Source organism: Mobula hypostoma, chromosome 9 (genome assembly GCF_963921235.1).
Source record: "Mobula hypostoma chromosome 9, sMobHyp1.1, whole genome shotgun sequence".
NCBI lineage: Eukaryota > Metazoa > Chordata > Chondrichthyes > Myliobatiformes > Myliobatidae > Mobula > Mobula hypostoma.
In genome coordinates, this window is record NC_086105.1 from 120,505,809 (window position 1) to 120,527,439 (window position 21,631).

Below are 21,631 nucleotides of genomic sequence, written 5' to 3' on the forward strand. Positions count from 1 at the left end.
TCCGCATATTTCCAGCTCTATTCTCCAAGAGCCTCAAAGTCAAGTTTATTGTCTTATGCACAGGTACATGTATGCATTAAGTGTGAAGAAAAACTTAAAGCAGCATCCCTTAGGCTGATTATTGGAAGCAGCATTCACAAGAAAAACAAGTTGTATACAAGTTTTACAAGATAGAACATAATTAGAACAAAATCCATTTAAATGCAAAGTGATGAAAGTGCTCAGAGTGTTTGCTGAGCAGTAGTGATTAGGTTGTCCCAGTTGGTTCAAGAAACCAATGTTTGAAGGGAAGTAGCTGTTCATGAACATAGTGGTGTAGAACTTCAGTCTTTTGTACTTTCTTTCCAATGGTAGCTGCGTGGCCCAGACTGTGGGGATTTTTGCTGGTAGACATTGCCTTCTTGAGGCAGCACCTACTGTAGCTATTGTTAATGTTGAAGAGGAATGTGCCTGTGATGTATTGGGTTGAGTTCACTACTTTCTGCAGCTTCTTGTATTCCTGTGCATTCGAATTGCCATCAGCCCGTGATGCAAACAGTCAGGATACTTTCAATAGTAATCTCTGGAAGTTTATTAGTCTTCAGTGACAAACCAAACTTCCTTAACCTCCTAAGAAAGTAAAGATGTTAACGCATCTTCCTTGTGATTGCATCTATATGGTGGACAGGTAATCTGATATGTTAACAACCAAGAATTTAAATCTGCTGTGTTTAAATTTACCTACCACCCTACGAGCATCTACATCCAGCAAATAGTGCTCTGTAGGCACTAGCCTCCCAGGAATCCCTCAAAAGGCAAAGCCTCAAAACGGGCGACGTCCATCATTAAGGACCCTGTCACCCAGGAGATGCCCGCCTCTCTTTGCTGCCATCAAGGAGGAGGTACAGGAGCCCAAAAGCATACACTCAACATTTCAACAATAGCTTCTACTCTCCACCATCAGTTTTTGAATGGATAGTGTTACGTACCCCGTAACTGGGTTGCCAAACCAGCAGAAATGGATCACTCAGTTGGAGTCTGGAGTACTAGAACTAAGAAAGTTTTATTAAAGAAACAAGCAACACAGTAATCGAAAGGATAATAAATGCAACAGTTCAGTGATGATAAACACACATGTGCACAGAATTAAGATAACAGCATCAATCAAGCTCTATCGTTGTCTAGGGGTAAATGACCAATTTCAAAATGACTCAAAGTTCAGTCCAGTTTAGTAGTTCAGTTCGCAGTAATCGTTGCCATGGCGGTGGACAACGTGGGGGAAGAGAGAGATAGAATAGGAACAACTCATCATTCAGAACGGCTTCACTCACAGACCAGCAAGATGGCTCACAGACCAGCGAGATGGCTCACAAACAGCTTTTGGGCGGGTCCTTGGTGATGTCACCTGAGGTCACCGACTGTGACCCCTCCTCCAGATGCGGTCGATCCTCTGCAGTGAACCCGGCACCCAGGCAAGGGCGGACACACACCGGGTTCCCGCTGATCGTACCTTTCCACCCTGTGCGTTGTCCGGTTCTTCTCACCACTCGTGAGAGGCGCACCGCTTCCAGGGTCTCGTTACCTCGGGTGGCGTGTGTGTCTGTCTTAGCGAACCTGTCCCTTTTTATCCCCCTGCTGGGGTATCGCCTGTCCATCACTTCAAACAGTTCAGGGTTCAAAGGGGGGAGCCGCTCCAGACAGCTCTCCCTCCCACATCCCTTCATTACACATCTCCAGACGCTGCTCCATTGTTCCTTATCTCTCCTTCCCCTGAGGGCAGGTGGCAGACCAACTGCTGATGCCACTGATGCTAGCCCAGGCCAGCAAACATCTTAATTTTATGTGTATTCTCGTAACAATAGTAAATCCATGAACACTCCTTCAGTTTTTCCCTCTCTTTTTGCACTACTTACTTACTTAATTTAATTTTTTTATACATAGTGTAAAAATAATATATAGTATTATATTAAGTATTCCAATGTACAGCTGGCACAAAACAACAAATTTCACAACATATGCCAGTGATATTAAACTTGGTTCTGAATAACCTTTCAGAAACAGAGTCATCTTTAATATCTCTGGCATACTGCATGTTGTGATGTTTGTTTTGTGGCAGCAGTACAGTACAATACATCATAAATATTATAAATTACTACAAGAATTAAACCCAGTAGCCACTTTACCTCCTGTATCTAATGAAGTAGCCATTGAGTGTATGGTCATGGTCTTCTGTTGTTGTAGCCCATCCACTTCAAGATTCAGCGTGTTGTACATTCAGAGGTCCTCTTCTGCACGCCGCTGTTGTAACGTGTGGTTACTTGCATTACTGTCGCTTTCCTGTCAGCTTGAACCAATCTGGCCATTCTCCTCTGATCTCTGTCATTAACAAGGCATTTTCACCCACAGAACTGCCAATCACTATGTTTTTTGTTTTTCGCACCGTTCTCTATAAACCCCAGAGACTGCTGTGTGTGAAAATCCAAGGAGATGAGCAGTTTCTGAGGTACTGAAAACATCCCATCTGTCAGCAGATATCATTCCACGGTCAAAGTCACTTAGATCACATTTCTTCACCATTCTGATGTTTGGTCTGAACAACAACTGAACCTTGTGACCATATCTGCATGCTTTTATGCAATTAGTTGCTGCCACATGATTAGCTGATTAGATATTTGCATTAACAAGCAGATTTACAGGTGTACCTAATAAAGTGGCCGCTATGTGCGTATATAAAAAATTAAATTAAATAAGTTAGTGCAAAAAGTGAACAAAAATAGTGAGGTAACCATCATGGGTTGGTTCATTGCGCTTTCAGAAATCTAATGGCAGACGGGAAGAAGCTGTTCCTAAAATGTTGATATGAGGAAATCTGCAAATGCTGGAAATTCAAGCAACACACACAAAATGCTGATGAACGCAGCAGGCCAGGCAGCATCTATAGGAAGGAGTACAGTCGACGTTTCGGGCTGAGACCCTTCATGAGTCCTGGTCTCAGCCTGAAACGACGACTGTACTCCTTCCTATAGATGCTGCCTGGCCTGCTGCGTTCCACCAGCATTTTGTGTGTGTTGCTTGAATTTCCAGCATTTGCAGATTCTCTCATGTTTAAGTTCCTGATGTGCCTGGAAAGTTAAGAGATTGTCAGCACCTGATCCACCTCCAGTTGTACACCTTGTTTAGGAACTTGCTAACCACCAGTTTTTGAATCGATTGCAATGATAGAGAAACCAATCTAAGAGTTCAAAGCAAGGTATGCCGATGGTTAGAGCATTTATTATCAAGGTCAGCATATACTACCTGAGATTCATTTTTGCAGGCATTCACAGTATAACAAAAAAACACAATATAATCAGTGAAAATTTACACACAAAGACTGACAAACAACAAATATGCAAAAGAAGACAAATTGTGCAAATACATAAATATATATATAGATAAATAAATAATACTGAGAACATGAGTTGTGAAATGCCTGAAAGTGAGTTCATAGGTTGTGGAATCAGGTCAGAGCTGAGGTTATCTACACTGGTTCAGGAGCCTGAAGTTTGAAGGATAATTAACTTGCTGAACCCGATGGTGTGGGACCTAAGGCTCTTCTACCTTCTTTCCATTGGCAGTAGCAAGAAAAGAGCATGGCCTGGATGGTTTGATGATGGATATTGCGTTCTTGTGGCAGCACTCCTTGCAGATGTGCTCAGTGATAGAGAGGGACTGTGATGGACTGGGCTGTATCAGCCACTATTTGTAAGCTTTTCCATTCTTGGGCAATGGTGTTTCTCCTCTTAGACTTCATGTTCAAGGGATTAGTTTGCAACACTTGGAGGTTCCAGGCACTATGGGGTGACTCCGCGCCTGGCCCCTCCTTTGTCTCACCAGGTTGGATACTTGCACGTTGTGCTGCTCCTGCTCCCACCAAACACTTCATCCTCGCTTGGTGGATCTTCAAGCCGCAATCGTTCTTGCAGATTTTGCCACATGCACACTGCTTCCTCATCGTCGTTTGTTCATTGCCTGGGTCTGATGTCGTTGTGTCCATCCGACTGGGGTGCTCATCCTCCCCCCCCTCTCGGGCACCCCTGGGGGTATCTTTTCCTTAGATTCTTTGTAGCTTTTGTGGGGGTCCTCCTCTCAGAGGACGCAGATTGGGTTGCCAGCCCGTTCTTCCCCGGTTGCCCTCTCTCCGGGCTGTCACTGACTCTCCAGTCGTCACCACTCTTTTCGCGGTTGTCACCCAGTCTTTCCTGGTTGTCACTGATTAACTCAGGGTGTAAGCTGTGTACATACATCTATTGATGCTTCTGGACACATCTTCAGTGATGTTCCTGGAATCATCGGGTGTTTCGGGTCTTTCAACATCATACAACCTCCTCCAGGTGACCCAGCCGGGGCTGATCAGACCCCAGCTTGTGTCCAGATGGCTAGCTACTTATGACTCCATGGCTCCCCTCTTTTGAGCCACAGCCATCTTGAGGCCCTTTCTGCCGCATCGGTGGTACTGCGGATGGCTCTCCTCTTCCTCTCTCCCTCGATGCCCAAAATGCTGAAGGCTCTAACTAAAGAATGGGCTACGAATCCCCTACAACCAACCTCCACTGGGAGACATCTCGCTCTCCATCCAGCCTGCTGACAGTTGCTGACTAGTCCTGCGTACTTGGAGAGCTTCCTTTCAAAGGCCTCCTCCAACCGATCTTCCCATGGGACTGTCAGCTCCAGCAGCACCACTTGCTTAGTAGACTCAGACACTAGGACAATGTCTGGTCGCAGGGTGGTGGCTGCGATATGGTTGGGGAACTTCAGCTCTAAACTAGAATGCAACCAAACAGGATACACTCCACTGTATATCCAGAGAAGTTCATCAAAGTTTAGATGACGTGCCGAATATAGACACAGTTGTGTCTTCTTTGTAATGGCACTTGCATGCTGGCCCCAGGACAGATCCTCAGATATAATAACACCAATAATTCTGATTTCTAGGAAGCAAAAAAAAAATTTGATTTACAGATTTAATTGAAATATGTCAGTTCCATCCAAAATATTAATCTTACAATTTCTGTTTTAGTTTTGGATTTGTAATATTCTTGTCCTTTTTTACCTCACAATAAAACAGCACTGGTACGTTTCATATCAGCCTGTTGAATTGCAGCAAAGGCAGTTGTAAAAAGTGAGCAATATAACTTAACAGATGGTAGCAGTGTTTTGAGATAAACACAATTTGCAGAAGCACTGAGGTGTTGAAATTCTGCAGCTTCAGAGTGGGATTTTCACAGGCAGTTGAGTGAAAATGTGCCTTGTGATTCAATTAGTTACTTGTTATGTAAAAAATCAAAATTCACTCCTGGTTAAATCTCAGTTCTCATTATTAAAAAGACTTATAAAGCCATACTTACACAGTACAAAGATGGCTTTGTTCAGCAAAACTGGCAATACATCAGAATTAAACAACACAACTTTTCAAATTTAGGTCACCCTGCTGTTCTAAATGTAGTAAAATATTGTAAGATAAAGTATCTAAGTTCTTGATGTGTCTTTTGGTAAGCATTAGTACACATGTTCTAGCAGATATATATTTTGAGGCCTTGAATTTCTCTTTGCTTAAATGGTTTAGAGGAAGAGTGAATGAGTGCTGCTCTTTGCATCAATGTTCTTTCACGGTTTAATAATGTGAGCAAAATACCAAACCATTCTTCTGTCACTAATGTGCCTCGTTTATTGTGTAAATCTAGTTAGTGCACCTTTCTACGATGTGCGCAAGTTGTCCAATGTAGGCTTTGAGTTCATGTTGATCAGGGGTCATGAGGCTCACCCAGATAGTGTGCTATGGAATAGACCATAAGACATAGGAGCAGAATTAGGCCATTCAGCCCATTGAGTCTGCTCCGCCATTTCATCATGGTTGATTTATTATCCCCTCTCAACCCCAAACTTCTACCTTCTCCCCGTAGCCATTGATGCCCTTTGTAATCAAGAACGTATTCATGTTCTCTCATGATTTTAACTAATGTCACAAGTTTAGCCTCCTGGCAAGCCTCAGACTCGCTCAGCTCGCTTTCGTCGAGGGGGAGCAGCCTGCGGCCCCGCCAGACTGGGTAATCAAGTTTGTGTGAGTGCCGTGTGATGTACCCCACCCCGCCAAATAACAGACAGCACACAATGTACGATTTACAGATTACACTTTATAGATCTTACTGGAACTATGTAATTAATAGAGATACAATATAAAAGGAAAGTAAAAGGCACCAAACTTATCAAAGTTCAACCACTTTATGCACAACCATTGGAGCTCAATTAATGGGGTCTTCTTTCCACCATTCGATCTCCTCTAACCTCCTCGACCTGCCACCTGGGACCAACCACGGTGGTCGACCAGAGCATGTCCAGCACGTCCTTCCTCTTCGGTTCTCCTCCCGAAAAGCCCTGGGCCTCGGACTCCTGCTCGGGGTCCGTTCCGTCGCCCAGCTTACAACATCACGTCTCCTCTCTCTGTCTCCATCGCGCCTTCTACCCCAAAGCCCGCGAAAACAATAGCTTACCGACACACAAAAAAGAATAACATCTATCCCAATTGGTTAGCAAATGAATACAATTCCTGTTATCAGTAATTATAACCCAAACAAGCTGCTACTGTTAACTCAGCAGTTAACATTACAGAGAAGCCATTTTATTATAACATAACAAAGAAGCCATTTTATTAGCCTTAGCACTAACATAAAAGAAGAAACCCTTACCCTCTCCCCCCACCAAATTTAGTCATGTCCTCATGACTTCTAAATAACTCACCGACCCTTCCTGCAAACACAAAAACCCAATCTAGGTACAAACAGTGACATTGCTCCCCAAACAGTGGACCTTACGCCCTGTTCCTCAGGCGCTACATAGGCCAACCTATCTGGCTGTTTCCTAATCCTCCGAGACCTCCGTACCCCCTCACCTAAACCCTTCAGGCTCGAACACTACTGGGGATACCTCAGGTCTACTTGCCAAATCCTCTCTCAATCTCTCACTCATGCCCCCACTGCAACTCAGAGCCCCCTGTCCTGTGTCCAAGGCCCCGCTTCTTTTCCTTCAGGGTGTTGCTGTAACCCAGGCTGCCCACAGATAGCCCTCCTCACTACCCCTGACTCAGTGGGAGAAGGGCCAAAAGTCTCTTCCACAATCAAGGGGAAGTTAGCAAAAGGCAGCATATACCACACATCCAGCACATCATCCTTCGAATCTGTACTCTTCCCCATTTCGTCGATTTGTAGCTGCTGGTTGGTTCTCTCCATGCTGGAGTACTTGGCCTGAACTACTTCTGCAGCCTCTTCAGCCTCCTGTAATCGAGACAACAGCTTCTTCTTGGACTCCTCCAACTCTCACCACAGTCTCAGCAGTTCTGACTCCCGCTTCTTGGCCATCTCAATCTGGGACGGAATTACACCACCAGTTTCTTCCACCCTGACCTGAAAAAATTTTTCCACTCATTTAAACTGTCAATGGTTATCTTCAGGTTCCCTTCAAACTTCCGCTTCCCTCTTCCGAGATCTGTTTGCAATTGCTTCACCTCCTCGGAAGTGTAGTCAAACTCCCCTCTCTAGGCTCTCAGTTTTCTGTTGGCCTTCATCAGACAGCTTCCTTGGTCTTCCCCAACGTGCAAGTCTTCCAATCTCTTCTGGATCAATTTCTCCAGTTTCTGCTGTTCCTTTCGAAGGTTGGTTATTGTTTCATCTCTCTGGATTAATTCATCACTAAGTGGCCGCAGTTTCTGCTTGAAATTCCGGTTCTCCATTTCCACGTTGACAAGCGTGGACTCTAAGTCTTCAAGGCTTGTCCGAAAAATGCGGCACTCAGTCTCCAGCCTGCATTTCTGAGCGCTCAGTTCAGCGGTGCAAATCCCCTCTCTCCCCAGTGTCTCATTCTGACTGACGACCTGGGTTTCCAGCCCCAGGTCCACCACTGTTCCAACACCAGGAATTTCAACTGGTACGTCGGGTCATTTCTCTCAGATTGCACCAAACTCCGACGGCCAAAAACTACTCCACATTTTACACTGTGCCTCTGTAGCTGTTCCCCCCTCCCTTTCTTCTGCAAGGGAGGGTAGCCACACAGCAGCAGATTCAAGGGGTGCCTGACTTTGCCATAGTCCCTGGCAAATCTCCAAGAGTTACCATAGAATTCCACAGCTGAACACAGAGCATGCACAAACTGCATCCTTCTCCAGACCTGGCACTCGTCCAAAGAAAGTTTTAATTCTTTAAATCTTTGTTGCCCTGGCTCCGGCACTCGCCTCGCATCATAGTCCCCCAAGGCGAATCCAAACCCTAGACAATCATCCACATACGCCAAAACTCTAAACACCTCCACATCCCGCATGGTCTTCCCTGCGGGAAGGTTGCAAGGGCTCCAGATATGCCCTGTGGCATCTTTTCAGACCAGAAGAATCCTAGCGGACCTATAACGGCCGTCTTCTCCTTGTCGGCCTCACTCATCAGGATCTGGCAATGTCCACTCCTCAGATCCAGCACATTAAACCACGTCGCACCACTCAGACAGACCATCGCGTCTTTGGCCCTCAGGACCGTATTCTGGTCAATGACAGTGCGCCTGTTCAAAGTCCTATAATTCACACACACGCTGCCTACGTCTTCCATGACTGCAGGGGCCAGACGCTGCGACCTCTCTCTCACTGAGTTGTCTTCAGCAGTCAACTCCCCTCCCTCGTGGTATTTCAGAGCATCCACTAAGAGGGTCTCACCCTCAGATACTTCCCCCAGACCGTACCACAATCGTCTCTCATTTAAATTCGGTACCAGCCCAAGGCTGCTACACACGTCCTCACAAGCAGCTCAAAACACTGGGTGCACAGACAATGCCCCCAAACAGCTCTCACCCGCCTCCTCCTGGCAGGCCCCCATGTGCCTCCTCACCAGCGGGGTGTTGGTCCCTTCCAGAATCAAAACACTGCCCGTCGCACCAGGGTCCGGACACATCAGCATTAACGATTCACGACCCTCTGACACCCACACATTGGCCTCCAAGAACTCCAGTTACACTGACCAATGACCGTCGTCTGGGTAATCACCAGCACTGGTACCCCAAATCCGCAGTGCCCTTAATGTTGTCAAGGGTAAATGCTTCAGAAACCGGTTGTAAAACGAACTGTACAACAACTTGACCTGCGCCCCGGTGTCGAGGATGGCCTTAGCATAGCTTCCCTCCATCCGTAACGACACCCGAGGGCATGGTCCCTCTAAGCCTTCAGGAATAGGGTCTTTTCCCTTTGGGAGTTCCTTGGTACATTGCTGGGAATGTGCTCCCCCAGAGACCCCAAGCCATTCCCCCACTGGGCCTCCACTAAAGGCTGATTTATACTTGTGCGTACGGGCTATGCCGTAGGCCTGAATATACTTTTGCGTAGCCCTACGCCGTAGCGAGCATGCGCAGTTGTGTCTGCATCACTCTGCAATTCACCGCCAAAATGCTAGTTGGCGGTGGGGTTTCTATGCCACTGTGTTGAGTTTCTTCATGAGAGACATGGACGAGGAAATGCATTTTAAATATTTTCCGATGTCGGCAGGTAGATTTGATGATTTGGTTTATCGTCTCCAACCATTTATTTCGCATCAGTGTACAGACATGGCGGAGAAAAGCAACCAGAAATGCGTAGGAGGAAATGCGATGCTACCAAGCGGACCAATCACAGTTGTTACGGTCTGCGTTGCCGCGACGCGTGAGTTACATTTTTGGGGAGGTGCATATCACCCTATGGCATAGGGTACACGGTACCGACGCATACATTTGACGCGCAAGTATAAATCAGCCTTAAATTTCCCGACACCTCTCTGATCAGCTGAACAACTGAGGGAGGGGCTGATCCCCTTAACTGATCGCCCTGGCACCGCAAGCAATTTATCTGCCCCCCTAGCCAGAGAAGATGCCCTGAAAACTTTCCACCAATCTCCTGACACAGATATGGAAAGCCCCCCAGGTGCTGCATTTTACTTCCAGTCAAACTAAACACATTTTCCTCCACTTTCAAATAACTGGCAGCTGTCACTACGGGGTAATTGAACCTGACAGTTCTGACAACGTCAACAGCCCGCCTATCCAAACTTCCAACCAATCCCTGTTGCTTTCCCTCAGCCGAGCACTGCCACTCATCTAACAACCGAGAGATCCGCTCCGCCCACGTCTCGTACGCCTCTGTCCCTTTAGGGGTGGACAATATCCCTGAAACCAGGCAGAGCCTGCCATAGCTGGAACATGTGTTCGCAGACACTACCTCCGAATCAGACCACTCTTTCCTCTCTCTCCTAACGTTATGGACAGCGCGTGGTCCCACCTCACTTGGGGCACCAATAGACACTGACAGTCCCACCACCATCTTGTCAGCGCTAGTCTGATCTCGAACAAAGACCTCTGGGGTACCAACAGCCACCCCACCCGCATGCAGTAATAACCAGCAATCCCACAGAGGTACACCAGCTTTCCGCGCCCCACAGCATGCATAATTTAAACAGAGCAATCACACAGCATCGAACGGAACCCAAACCCGGACGATGGCCCCCACAATGTAGCCTCCTGGTAAGCCTCAGGCTCGCTCAGCTCGCTTTCGTCGAGGGGGAGCAGCCTTCGGCCCCGCCAGACTGGGTAATCAAGTTTGTGTGGTTGACGTGTGATGTACCCCACACCACCAATTAACAGACAGCACACAATGTACGATTTACAGATTACACTTTATAGATCTTACTGGAACTATGTATTTAATAGAGATACAATATAAAAGGAAAGTAAAAGGCACCAAACGTATCAAAGTTCAACCACTTCATGCACAACCGTTGGAGCTCAATTACCAGGATCTTCTTTCCACCATTCGATCTCTTCCAACCTCCTCAATCCGCCGCCTGGGACCAACAGCGGTGGTCGACAAGAGTGCGTCCAGCACGTCCTTCCTCTTCGGTTCTCCTCCCGAAAAGCCCTGGGCCTCGGACTCCCTCTTGGGTCCGATCCTCGCCCAGCTTACAGCATCTCTCTCATCACGTCTCCTCTCTCTGTCCCCATCGCGCCTTCTGCCCAAAGCCCGCGAAAACAATAGCTTACAAACACACAAGAAAGAATAACTAATATCCCAATTGGTTAGCAAATGAATACAATTCTCATTATCAGTAATTATAACCCAAACAAGCTGCTACCGTTAACTCAGAGGTTAACATTACAGAGAAGCCATTTTATTATAACATAACAAAGAAGCCATTTTATTAGCCCTAGCAGTGACGTAAAAGAAGAAACCCTTGCACAAGTATTCAGAATCTTTAAATAATATTAACATGTTGCCTTTCATTGCCAAGAACCATAATGTAAATATAATGTAACATTTAGTGCAATGATTTAAATAAAGATGTAAAATTGGAACCAAATCTGGCTTGTCTGATTCCTTTGGCATCATGAAATCCTGCATTATTATGATTCCTGCAGAACACATAATCGAAATTTCTAGTTGGAAAAGTTAATACTTATTCAGATTTTTGTGTGAGTAAAGATGAGCAGCACAACGTGTGAATTTCTGTATGACAAAGTGTTCTGCACAACTTAATCATTTCTGAATAACAAAGTTCTGGCTAGATTCATAACATCTTTATTGTATTTTCTACAGGTGATCAAAATTCTCCCTAAACTCATTTCTTGGGAAAGCATAGATGAATAAGTAAATTGAAATTATAACATGATTGCTGCTTGTATGGAATGAATAATTCATACCAGAAGCATCTTAATTTCCAAGTATTGTGGCTTTGATGTTGTGTTTCCTACAATTAACTGCAGCTATTGAATTGGACTGTGGGCATGTTTGAAAATGTTTTACCCTCTACCAACATTAATGTTAAGTTTTCTTCTTTTTCTCTCTCTCTCAGAATGTGGATGCAGTTAATTTCTTTTGTGACTATGAAGAGAGTAAGGGTAACTACTTGGTGGATGTTGATGGCAACAGGATGTTGGATCTTTACACCCAGATCTCTTCCATCCCTATTGGTAAGGGCTATATCTTTTACTATGTGTTATATTAGGAGCTACACAGACCAGGAGAGAGATCCTACAACATAGCTTTTATCCAGCAGAATGTTTCTTCAGACAGTACCTTTCACCGTAAACATCTTTTTCATAAACGTCATAATGTTTCAAAGTTGATCATCTAAATTACTTCGAGCAGGATCTTTACACCAGTGACTTCATGCATCAACTCCTCCAATAATGGAATATTATGTCTGCCTCCTATCATCTTATGGAGTCACTCTAGTTTAGCATTAACAGTTCTTCAAGATTGTCCTGGAGTCTTCAAAAATTGAAGATAAATATCTCATTCATGGCTTTAGCTACTGTAGGAGTTTTTCTGAAATTCTGTTGCCTAATGCTTGGAGGTATTAATTAAAATTCAGGAGTAATCTCTATTCAGAAAGTGGACCTATCCAGTCTGAGGAGTTTTTCATTTTAATTTCCTTTCTTTCCACACTCGGTGGTAGTTATTCTTGTTGGCCCATCAAGTTCCTTATTTACGTATATTTACGTACATTAATTTGCACTCTTTCCAGCAGTTTGTGGGTAAGTGTTCCCACCTGACCCTTCATGAAACATAGACCTAGAATTTTGATCAATTCATGCCAGTTTATTTAACCGCAAATCACATGTTATAACCTGAGTTGGATCATGCTGGCAAGCTGGATGAAAATAGCCAATCAGGAAGTTGGAACAGGCACTTGAATTTGTAATTCACATTAGCAGAACTGATATTTTCTGAGTGTTACAAGTGCATCTAATAATGTCACTGCATTTCCCATTTCCATCCTTATCAGCATAAATTGGAGCTCAAAATTGCAAGCTATGACCTTGGTTAAAAAGTCAAGAGCACATCTCATTTTTTGGTACATTTTACTTATATGCAAATCAGTGGATCAAGTCTCATTGTATGATCATTGTACTGGCTCTGCATCTCATTCGGACATGAAGCCAGTGTTGCGAGTAACTCCCCTCAAAGCAGTGGATTATGTGGAGAATTCCACACACATTGATGATAGCCTTGTCCCTGGCGTTTTCCAGATTCCCACTGGAACCTTTTATGCAACTCGCTAGGAGAGTGGGCCGTGTAACATCTGACACTTTCCCTGTACATTGATTGACAAAGGGCCGGCAATGGGGTGAATCTATGCACTTCCTCACTGAAGAAGTCAGTCCTGTTTTAGTGTATTTTTCAGAGGTAAATCGCCCTAATGCTGTTTCAGACCTCTTTCTGGGCTTTTTTTTGTTTGTCTTTACAAGGGGGGTATGAGACAATGCACAGTGATGGCTCAGCATACTGAACATCAGTGAACCCCAATTTTTAGGCAACTTTTGCTGAATGAGGAGGGTTTAAAGGCAAAGAGTTCATTCTGCCATTACGTAAGAACATAAAACATAGGAGTAGAATTAAGCCATTCAGCCCATCAAGTCTGCTGCACCATTCCATTGTGGCTAATTCATCATACCTAACAACCCCACTCTCCTGCTTTCTCCATGGAACCTTTGACACTCATACTAATCAAGAACCTATTAACCTCTGCTTTAAATATACCCAATGACTCCACATCTGTCTGTGGCAATGCATTCACCACCCTTTGGCTAAAGAAATGCCTTCTTATCTCTGTTGTATTCAGAGGCTCTGCCCTCCGATCCTAGAGTCCCCACTATCGGAAACATTCTCTTCACAGTCACTGTATCTAGGCCTTTCTACATTTGATAGGTTTCAGTGAGATCTTCCCCCATTCTCTCATTCCTGCTCTGAGACTCTACTCTCCGCAGACCTAGACTAGAAACTCGAATGGCACATACTCACGATGTCATCGAATGTTCCCATCAGCAGGAGCGACTGTTTGTCAGTGCGTAGCACACTTCTTTTCAAAATTGATCAATATGTATACTTAAAAGCTTTGCCTGTGGATGGAAATTAATGCAGGAAAGAAGTTTAAAAGAAACTTGAATAATCAGTTGACTCCTTTTGCTAATGAACTCTGAACAGTCATGTATTGGTTAATAACTAATGACCAGTTGCAGAAAGTCAAGTGATGCATCCTCCTAAATATATCGAGCTAGAGCCTGCATCACGACTCTGGACCATTTGTCATCTTCTTGCAAGCCTACTGCAGCTGTTGAAAGTTTCCTTCTTCAGAACTATATGGTAACAGGCCTTTCTGGCACAACGAACTCCTGCCACACAACTACGCCGTGTACCCATGTGACATACTAGTCTACCAACCAGTACAAATTTGGAATGTGGGTAGGGTTGCCAACTTTCTCACTCCCAAATAAGGGACAAAAGTAGCAGTCAAATACGGGACACTTGTGTTTACCCCGAGAAAGACTACCATGACCATGAAGCCTTGCGCGGGTACCTGTGTGCGCATGCATGTACGTGCTGATTTTTTTTCTACAAATCGGTTTTGGCAATTCTGTTCAGTGAAACTACACTGGACATACGTTATTTCTACTTTATATAGGCTGTGTATTTATCATATCATTCCTGCTTTTACTGTATGTTAGTGTTATTTTAGCTTTTATGTGTTATTTAGTATGATTTGGTAGGTTATTTTTTGAGTCTGGGAACGCTCAAAAATTTTTCCCCATATAAATTAATGGTAATTGCTTCTTCGCTTTACGCCATTTCGGCACAAAAGGTTTCATAGGAGCACTTTACCTTAGCGGGGGAAATACGGGACAAGGGCAGTCCCGTATGGGACAAACCAATTTAGCCCAATATACAGGATGTCCCGGCTAATACGGAACAGTTGGCAACCCTAAATGTGGGAGGAAGTTGTGTATTTAATATTTCAGTAATGTTGTAAATATATTGTTTCATTAAGCATTCCTTGTTTACACAATGCCTTTCGCATTATATGTAAAAGTACATGAAAGGCCTACGTCGTCACATCATCATGTCACCACATATTTGTGCACCTCTCTAAAAGCAGACACAAAGTAGATGTGCCTCTCCCAGCTCTGCATTTTCTTTCAATTAGTTTTATGTTCAGGAGTTACAAAACATAACAATGACAATGAGGAAGTTTTAAATGAATCCAAGACAACTACCTACCTATTGAATCACAGTGAACTCACATTTAAAAGAGCAGTTAAAATCACCGTACCAATGGAAACTGCAGACAGAGACTCAACTGAGTTGCAATCTGGAATGAAAGTGAGCTTGAACAAAATTGCAATGTCTACAGACACAGGGGCACACATATCCCAGACCAATGCAGATTTAAAGGTCAAAAGAGCATGTCGGGCAAACAAAAATAAATGTACTGCACAGTGAAGAAAAAAAGATTAAAAAGTCAAGTCACCATTTCAAAAATAGCATTAAGTTGCACGTTGTTGATGAAAAATCTGTGTCAGTTCTGAGAGTGACACAAGACTGAATAGCCTTGAGATTTACAATGTGAAAATGACAAGGAACAAGCAATATGGCTTACAGCAGAAGTGTATGGTAAATTAATTAAAATGGAATTGAACACTGGCTCGGCTGCTTCAGTCAATACACAAAATGAGTTTGAACAACATTTCAAAGGTACAGTATTGAACTGAAGCCTGCGGATGTCCAACTGAGAACCTGTACTGGAAAAAAGATAACTCCTGTGGGAATGACATTTGTAACAATGAAATTCAACAATCAACAAGCAACATTGGGCTTGTATGTGGTAAAAACAGGTTGGCCAGCATTATGGGAATGTGAGTGGTGGAGACAACTAAAGTTGATTGAAGATCCATCCACCATTTGCATGCCACATCTCCTGCAATAGGTTCAACTGAAAATGAATTAAGAAAAGTGCTGGATGATGTCACAGCAGTGTTCAAGGTTAGCATTGGGAAACTCGAACACATCAAGGGTAGATTAATATTAAATAAAAATGCTGTACCCAAGTTCTACAAGGCCCATCTGGTTCCTATACTATCCGTGATAAAGTAGCCAGTAAGCTAGGTCACACGGACGCTGAAGGAGGTCTTTCCAAAGTTGATTGGAAGCCATGGGCAACATCAGTACAGGTTTCCCCCACCATCCGAAGGTAGAGCGTTCCTATGAAATGGTTCGTAAGCCGGAATGTCGTAAAGCGAAGAAGCAATTACCATTTATTTATATGGGAAAATTTTGTGAGCATTCACAGACCCAAAAAAAACTACCAAATCATGCCAAATAACACATAAAACCTAAAATAACAGTAACATATAGTAAAAGCAGGAATGATATGATAAATACACAGCCTATATAAAGTAGAAATACTTTTCCACAATCATTGCCGGCACTGTTCTCCGTAGCGAAAATCTCACTCAAGCACTCTCAGCAAAAACACTCTCTCCAGTAAGCTATGAAGCTGCCAAATCATACCAAATAACACATAAAAATACATAGCCTATATAAAGTAGAAATAATGTATCTACAGTGTAGTATCACTTATTGGAATCCGGAAGACAGCTTGCCGAGCACACCGATAATGGTGTGTTAGACTGAGTCTTCGGAGTTTGGGTGTTGCAGTGGCCCCCACGCTCCAGGCAGCGAACCGATACCGATCCGTGAAGCATGCAGGGGTACAGCGGTAGCCAGGAGGCACACAGCACATCTTTAAGAAAAAGTCAAAATAAACAAGCTAATTAATTAGGTGACGCCCGGCACGTAATTGTCGGCCCAGGAGAGGCGACGCAATTGGCAATCGCCTCTGATCTAGGCCGACATTTACGTGCCAGACGGCACCTAATTAATTAGCATGTTTATTTCCGCTTTTTTCTTAAAAATGTGCTGTGTGCCTCCCAGCTACTGCTGCATTCTCCGTGAATCGGTGTCTATCCGCGGCCTGGGGGTTGTCTGTTTCCATCAGGGCAGGCAGGTCATCTTCTCCTATGACTGCCTGCCTCGACGTCGAAGGTCGAGATTCGTCGTCTGCTGTGGCTGATGTGGAAGGCTTATTTGACTGCTGAGCCTCGCGCATTTTTCTATCATACAATTCTTTGTAAGCACTCAAATCATCTTGCAAATATGCCCTAAACCCACGTACCATTTTAAAATTAAAGTCGTACTTTATCATTGCAGCGAAAATCTCACGTAGTTGCTTCACGTTCAGTTCCTGGACAACTTCACTTTCGCTACTGAATTCAGTTTCGATTGTTAACCTTTCCTCTTCCAATTGCATCAGTTCTTCATCTATCAATTCTTGGTCATGGGATGCCAAAACCTCTTCAACATCATCTTCGTCAGCTTCCACAAGCCAAACTCACTTTGTCCTTACTTCGTTCACCACAATCGAAACGCTTAATTATGTCTAGTTTTACGCTAAGTGTAACACCCATACGAGCTCTTTTAGGCTTTTCCGATACCTTAGAACTCATCTTGCTAACGGATGCTCACAGGGATGAGTTTAAGCAATGCCAGCTAGAATGCCGTTCCAAATCCGGGGGAGAGCGGCTGCTCGGGGCACGCGCTGCCTTTTATCGCACGCTGCCTATTATTGCGCACTGATTTTTCCACGCACTGCCTTTCTTCGTAGCGGTGAAAACACATTCTGTTCGCAAAAACAGAATACTAATGTAGGTCTTTCGTAACAGTGAGGTTTCGTAAAGCGAATGTTCGAAAAGCGGGGGACACCTGTAGTCCAATAACCATGAAGGATGAGTCTGTCAGGATCTGTGGTAGTTTCAATGTCACAATCAACCCAGTACTGAAAGTTGATCAATATTGTCTGCCCAGGATATATGATATCTTTCCCAACCATTCTGGAGGAAAACACTTCAACAAAGTAGACTTAGCTGAGACCTACCTACAGGTGGAGATTGAAGAAGAGTCCAAAGTGTTTCTCACCATAAACACTCACAAAGGGCTTTATCACTATAATAGGCTTATCTTTGGAGTAGCATCTGCAGCTGCTCTCTGGCAGAAAGCTACGGACCGAGTTACCTGGATGGCATCATTATTACCAGTAAGGATGATAAGGAGCGTCTCCAAAATTTCATGACAGTGTTAAAAAAAAATAGATAATGGGCTCAGAGCCCATTCTTCCAATTTGTCCAAGTCCTGCTACAATCGCGTGGCTTCCTCAGCACTACCTGCCCCTCCACCTATCTTCGTGCCATCCGCAAGCTTTGCCACAAAACCACCAATTCCATTATCTAAATAACTGACAAACAATGTGAAAAGTAGCAGTCCCAATACTGACCCCTGAGGAACACCACTGATCACTGGCAGCCAGCCAGAAGAGGCCCCTTTTATTCCCACTTGCTGCCTCCTGCCTGTCAGCCATTCCTCTATCCATGTTAATATTTGGAGTTACAAAATAAAACAGAAACTGGTGCTCTCAGAGGAAGCCCACATGGCTATTTGGAAAGCATACAAACTCCTTATAGACAGTGATGGAATTGAACCCAGCTCCTTGGATCTGTAATAGCATTGCACTAACTACAACACTACAGAGCTACCAAACTACATTTAAATGTATGAAATATCAGAACGGACATTCTTTCAATTTCTTAGAGGCAGTAAACGTTATTTAGAAATTCAAACAATTGCAAATCAAAATGAACAGGGAGATTTTCTTCCTTTACAAATATGTCCATCCTTAGAGAAAGGAATTTACAAACGCTTGTAATTTCTGATCAATTCTCCATATTCGTCCTACACACAAAGATATGTAAATCAAAGGAATCGTAGTATGATTTAACTTTGTTTTTATTATTCGTTTTTCAGAATTTATGCATCATTGTTAAGGCCAGTTTTTATTGCCTATCAGTAATTGCTTTTGAACTTACCAGAACCATTGCAGTCCAAACTAAATAGATTGCTAAATAATTTCAGAAGCCATTTAAAAGTAACTTGCATGTGAATGGGTGGGTCTGGAGACACAGACGAATCACACCCAGTATGCATGGCAGATTTCCTCCCCAAAAGGCAATTGTGAACCAGGTGGGTTCAACCAAGTGATGTTTGTGGTCGCCATTACAATGACATTGGTGCTGTTTTCATTCTAAATTACAGGTTATTAATTGAAATTAAATTCCATAGTTGCCAATGGAATTACAATTTCTGCATTGCTAGTTCTGTATCCCAGCCACTTAGCACTATCCATTTCCGGCATCCAGATTCAACCTTGACCACATGCTACCATTGTGAAACCACGTGTTCTCTTTGTGAACACATGGGTTTCCCTCAGGTGCTATTTTCCTCAAGTAGCCTAAAGATGTGCTGATTAAAAGATATAATTGTCTAGAGTAAATTAGCCCAAGTGTCAGTGAATGGAAAATTATGAGAATGTGAGAAAGGGAGAATAAGTCAAGTAACGAGATTGATGGAATTTCGTTGAGCGTTGGCATAGACCAGATGAGCTAAGTTACCTCTTATGTTGTAAGAAAATATGAAAAAATTTGAAACAGAGGTGCAGGTAATTTGGGTGTATTTTCAGTAGATATATAGGTGGTGGGATTGAGGTCAGTAGAACAGTGAAGGAGATCGGATAAAGGCTTTGGGGGAGGTGTGGGGACAACTGGGGAAACAAACTGTAGCTACCAGGTTTCATCAAGTAGACGTGTATGCCTGAAGAAGAGCCATATCGGAAAATCACATAGCTGAACTGGAGTTCTCAGCGCCATGCTGAATAATGGCAAAGCAGACCTCAAACTGCTCTAGCCTTCTGTCAGTGACCTGTGTGCTTCAGCATGCATCTTATCACATCAAAGTATTTCATGGACATGGTTCTCAACTTAAGCATTCCTTTGGTTAAAAATAACAACTGTAACTAACAGGATGTTACTAGGAGCATACAATGTTCCTTTTCGAATGTAGGCCACCTGAATCTTTTGATTGCCACTTCCTCTTTGTATTGTAATTGCGATCATCAGGGTATAATTTCAGTATTAGATAATGGATCCTTTTTGATAGAGCATTAGACAGAAAATCTCAACAATGAAAGAATGGGCAACATTAATGAAAATAAGATCACTGGAGCATGATGACTCAATGAGACATCAGACACTGCACTGCATCACTGAAAATCAGAAAATATCAGTGACGATCATGATGCTGAGCTGCAGAAATGAAAATAGCATTGATGTGCAATTGATAGACCAGTGGAAGGATATGAAATGGTGTGTATTAAATTCTAAAATGAAGTAGCATTGCAGGACCTTTAATAGTTAATATCTCTCTCTCTCTATCTATCTCTCTCTCTCTCTCTCTCTCTCCCTCTCCCCCTCTCTCTCTCTCCCACTCTCTCTCCCCTCCCTCCCCCTTTCTCCCTCCCCCTTTCTCCCTCCCCCTTTCTCCCTCCCCTTTCTCTCCCCCTCTCTCCCCCTCTCTCTCCCCCTCTCTCCCCCTCTCTCCTCCCTCTCTCCCCCCTCTCTCTCCCCCCTCTCTCCCCTCTCTCTCTCCCCCTCTCTCCCCCTCTCTCTCCCTCCCTCTCTCTCTCCCCCCTCCCTCTCTCTCTCTCCCCTCTCTCTCCCCCCTCCCCTGTCCCCCCCTCCCTCCCCCCTCTCTCTCTCCCTCCTTCCCCCCCCCCTTGGCTCGCTGCCTCTCTCTCTACCTTTCTTTCTTGCGTATTGGTGAAACATCCCTAGTCTAAAGGTCATAGTCTATTCAAGAAGAGTTCTACTTCCTTTCAGTTGACATCCTAGCAATTTAATTGCTCAAAACCCATTTACTTCTGAGACACTGCCTGTAATGTTAGTACCTTCGTATTGACAAGGTATCATTACAGATACTCTACTGTGACTATCTCCTTGATCTGCTTAAAGCTTGCCCATGAGTGACCAACCAGTACTGTGCCGCATCTTTCTCAATCAACTGTCCGAATGAGGCAGTTTCTGCTCTAATGATTGATAAATACCAGAGGGTGTACTACTACAACATTCTTCAGACTTGTCACCTGCATTACTGCCAAGAGCATGACTGGGTCTCAGCTCATAGAACCATACAGCATGGAAACAGCTTCTCAATCCACTGAATCTATACCAATCTCCAAGCACCCATCTATACTGGTCCTGCACTAATTCCTTTTATTCTTCTTTCCCCAAGTCTACTGCTCACTTATGCACCAGGGGGATCTCACAGTGGTTAGTTAGCCTACCATCCGTGCTGATTAAGTGAAGATTTCCTTTAGTTTGAATTTCAAATTAGATTCAGTGCTTTTCTGTGTCTGCTCACCAGGATTCTCAGATTTCAGTCATTGTCTTATTCCGTTTCTTCTCTGTTCAGCTTTCTTCAAGCCAATATGTCATCTGCTATAGGGACAGAATGAAGCATAGTGGTTAGCACATCACCTTACAGCGCCGGCGACCACCAGTTGGGGTTCGATTCCCGCTACTGTCTGTAAGAGGTTTGTGTATTCTCGCCATGACCATGTGGAATGCTCCAGTTTCCTTCTATGTTCCAAAGACTTACAGTCAGAGTTAGTGAGGTGTGGGCATATTTGCTAGTGCCCAGCACAATCCTCACTGATTTGATTTGATGCAGATGACGCATTTCACTGTACAGGATGTTTCAATGTACATGTGGCAAATAAAGCTTATCTTTATGGTCTTCTACTTATACTAGTATTCAGTCTTTGCTGAAGTTCCTTTGGCTCTGGGTTTATCACAAACAGCACTCTTTCCAATCTTATCTACCAACTGGTGTGTTAAA

The 21,631-nt window shown here is 43.9% G+C and overlaps 1 protein-coding gene across 2 annotated transcripts in view; it reads left to right on the forward strand.

Annotated features, from left to right (window-relative positions):
• abat (4-aminobutyrate aminotransferase) overlaps positions 1-21,631 on the forward strand; it is a 183,531-nt gene that overhangs the window by 96,261 nt on the left and 65,639 nt on the right. For both annotated transcript variants that reach the window (XM_063059014.1, XM_063059013.1), the window contains exon 5: positions 11,865-11,982. In XM_063059014.1, the coding sequence (XP_062915084.1) occupies positions 11,865-11,982 (118 nt within the window). The remainder of the gene's footprint in view (positions 1-11,864; positions 11,983-21,631) is intronic.